The 3738-nt window shown below is 31.4% G+C and overlaps 1 protein-coding gene across 1 annotated transcript; it reads right to left on the bottom strand.

The window, feature by feature from the left end:
* Positions 1-571: 571 nt before the first annotated feature.
* Positions 572-2644, bottom strand: LOC132731232 (uncharacterized). The gene is made up of 3 exons (XM_060717370.1): positions 2426-2644; positions 1022-1199; positions 572-718 (listed from the first exon to the last, which is right to left on the bottom strand). Exons 1-3 carry the CDS (start codon positions 2466-2468, stop codon positions 607-609), a joined length of 333 nt encoding a protein of 110 aa, XP_060573353.1. The 5' UTR covers positions 2469-2644; the 3' UTR covers positions 572-606.
* Positions 2645-3738: the final 1094 nt, after the last annotated feature.

The raw sequence follows: 3738 nt of genomic DNA, 5'->3' as shown, positions 1-3738 counted from the left end.
TAGAAATGTTTAAATAATGGATTGAGAGCATGTTAGATTTTAACGGCTGAAGAAAATAGTGCTGAATGTGCAGTAATGTGTCGTTAAGGTAAAAAAATGTAAACAAAGAGAAGTATTTTGATTTCCAGGGAAAAAGGAAAAATTCAGCATAATTAAAAATTTGGGCAAAAAAAGAAAAAAAGAAAAGAAAAAGTTTATTTAAAATCTAGGAGGGTCAAAAAAGTTTTTGGAAGCAAACTTTTTAATTTTTTTGTAAATATAAAAAGTTTTTATAAGTATTTTTTGGGGCCCATAATAAACCTTTGAAAAAAAAAAAACTTTTTAAATTTAAATTAATAAAAAAATAACACAAACTGATTATGTTAGTGCATTGCATGCAGCAAAGGAGTGAATAAAAAGGTTATATAAAAAAATGGTAATCTATAGAACAAGACACAAAAGAAAACTCATGTGAAGAAAGAATTTAAATACAATATAAGACAGGGATGAAAACATATAAAAAAAGCATAGAAATATGTATTAAAATAATGACTACATACATTTCATTTTTTCATCTTCCAGTTTATAAGTGCAACAGTTTATTGTATTCTATCTAATTAAGTTCCACTACATACCTTGTTGTAACTTATAACTGTAAGAGTTTGTAGTTATTTGTGTAAGCTTCATACACATGAAGATGAAGATCGGCGAGTTGGAATACAATATTGAAGTTGTAGATCTAAAACAAGAAAAACAATTTTTCCAATAGAGCAATTAAAAGATCATTACATTAAATGTCTAGATGAAACATAACTTATATATATTCCGTCTATAATTTCATAAATATATAACTATAGAACCTACCTTAATTTTTTTAAAAGTTTTTAGTGGTCACCACATTATTGAAGCTATGTAATCATTCGAGTTTTTGTGATACACCATTTAAGGGAACAAGTAAATATTGAAGACCATTCTTCAATACAAAACAAATATGTCCACTTTATTGGCTTAAGAACTCTAGTTATCATAAATCTTCTCTTACTTCAGAACTAGTGTGCTAGAATCTGAACTGTCAACACATTCCCACGAGCTTCGCTGCTGATTAAAAACTGTGACGCCCCAACCATTCATTGTCGTCGTGTCGAATGTGATTGTACCACGTGTACTGTCGAGCCATGTTGAACTTGCAAATGGCGAAGGTATGTTACACTGACCATTGGCTATATGAAAGCAAACAGAAAGAATAAGTTCTAAACGAATCTTAACTATCTTTGCGTTTTTTTTAATTTTGTTATAAAAATGTTAGATCTGTCGAAGTGACGGCAGGCATAGTGCTCACATACATTTAATTTTGATATGCTTCATATAACTTTGTTAACTAGTTTAAGGGGGTTCCGTGGCGTGGGTAATGTCGTTGACTCCAAACCACTTGCCCCTCACAGCTGTGTGTTCGAATATCGCCAGGGACTTTTGAAACTTCATGTGAGGCAGCTTCAAAATAAAATAATCATTCAATGGTGAAACACGACCCTCTTTTTATGTGACCACCCAAACTATACAGTTTGCCCGTTTACAAGAAACACACAACATTAAGCATCATGACTCAAATAATCTTTTTTATTTATTTCATCCAACACATCCATATCTGCATGATCATTTTGTGTTGTTTTCATTGAAAAGCCTCCTGTAACAAGTTCAAATTGCTATGAAACTATAAAAAAGGCTTCAATACTGTTCAAACTTGGCACAAACGTTGACTGAACCATAAACTTTGTATTGGCATACTCAATCCTAAATTTCCAGTTACCATGGCAACGAGGAGACATCTCAAAATTGCCAAAAATCACTATTTTGCATTAATTTTTTTCCATTAAAGCTGCAACTACTCAATGGATTGAGATAGTGTCATAGGCTTTTAGCGTTGGTAAATACACGGTGCCTTAAGGTCGACCTTATGCCATTTATAGCCTCTCACAAGTCAAAAATTTTCTTAAGAAAACCCTGATCAGAAGGGGGCACATCCTCCCTCTGGCACCCCCTATATATCTATTTGATACGGTATGGCGTCGAAAAAATGATCACCTTTTTAACAACATTCTCAAGCGAAAGTGTTTGGTGTCTAGATAGGGCCCTTCTGTTAAAAGGCATGAAAAGACGTCTATATGAATCAATGGGTTAAGTCAATTTCATGGTGTAGTTCATATTGGTATTGTCATATTGACTATTTCTGATAATGCTAATAGAATATTTTCATTTATTCGGGAAAAAATCACAAATGGAATAATATTAACATATTTTAGCACTATTGCCAGTCATTTATTTTTGAATTCAAATGCTTATTAACAAACAATCATGACATGAAAATTTTTACTCTTTACAGTATTTCATCAGAGTAACAATTTATATAAAACATATTCATACAAAAAAGTGAAATAAAGATATTTACCTTTTAAAATGAACAGAACACTAACAACAAATAAGTCTCTCATTTTCTTGTCTTTTTTGTATCATAAATGACAATATCTAATTTTAATCATAATAAATAAAGGCGGCCATATTGTTTTCACAAAAGTATTCCGTCGACATGGTAGTTTTAAAACAATATGACGTTTTCAGTTTATTGATTTAAAAAGAAAGTTACTAATTTTATGTTATTTAGAGATAAGTTTTAACGTTTTCAATTGTCGTTTAAACAAAGGGGACTTTTAGAAGATACACTTCAGTAAGTTTGAAATTAGATATTCGGGCTCGTATTTTTTGTTTACAAGGCTTGCTCGATTAAATGAAAAAATGATCAGTTGAATGTTAAATGGTTTATATTACTTGTCATTTAAAATCTATTGCGTAATATGAATACGTAAATATAATGAATATATATAACGGCATATTCTAGCGTTTTTTATTATTCAATAAGGTTGTAAATCTTTATGAAATGTAGTGCTCAAAAATTTGGACATGATGTTGGTCTTGAGTTTTTGCAAATGTTAAACAGGTGATAGGCTATCATCTACTGTGTAACAGTAAAAATTTGAATCAGCGGTCACCGATATTAAGCAGACTCATGGCTTAAACCACAAAACAAAAATGTCTCAAAGCGTACACGTTGTTCTCAGTAACACATGTTTTAAGCAACCACCTTTCTTAAGCAGAAAATATACAGTTGTGCTTCTCTTATCTAAGGGCTTAGTAATTTGTATCATCTTATACCATAGTAAACAAGTATATAACCAGGATAATCTCCACACCTATGTATCCAAAAAGTACGATACATGATAAAAACTCAACTGCAGATGGCTCATACTACCGATCTCTTGAACAAATTTGCACGCCTCTCCGGGTTCGAGCGAATTAAGTTTGACTATATATTTTTTAAATTAGCAGAGTTTCATCCACTAAGATCACAAAGGGGAAATACCCATCAAACATCGACAGAAAATTTTTCGTTTTCAGTTTAAAAAATAGCAACGTACATGGCATTTCTTTCGTGCATATGGATAAGTATTTAAAGCAAATCATGCTCACTCAGTACGAAGTAGAATGAGTCTAGGGATATGACATCCAATTTTTTTAACTTGACCATGATAACTCTTCCGCACTATCACGGATTTATATTACATTATTATTGTAATATAAATCCGTGGCACTATGGAGAGTCCTGTAAGACGAAAAATGGCCTATGAATTAGTTTTTGACACATAATACAATATGTAAGGCAAGCTTTATCAATAAAATTTAAGTTAGCACCTAAAACTCGTGTTT

Source organism: Ruditapes philippinarum, unplaced genomic scaffold (assembly GCF_026571515.1).
Source record: "Ruditapes philippinarum isolate M1 unplaced genomic scaffold, ASM2657151v2 ctg4222_1_1_1_1, whole genome shotgun sequence".
NCBI classification, from domain to species: Eukaryota; Metazoa; Mollusca; class Bivalvia; order Venerida; family Veneridae; genus Ruditapes; species Ruditapes philippinarum.
Note: the sequence above shows the minus strand (reverse complement) of the source record. Positions and strands in the feature narration are given on the sequence as shown.

Coding starts and splice junctions, on each gene's coding strand:
- LOC132731232 (XM_060717370.1), bottom strand. CDS start 2,468: ATGAGAGACTTATTTGTTGTTAGTGTTCTGTTCATTTTAAAAG. Junction 1,200..2,425: donor TGTTCTGTTCATTTTAAAAG/GTAAATATCTTT, acceptor GCTTTCATATAG/CCAATGGTCAGTGTAACATA. Junction 719..1,021: donor TCTAGCACACTAGTTCTGAA/GTAAGAGAAGAT, acceptor TTCTTGTTTTAG/ATCTACAACTTCAATATTGT.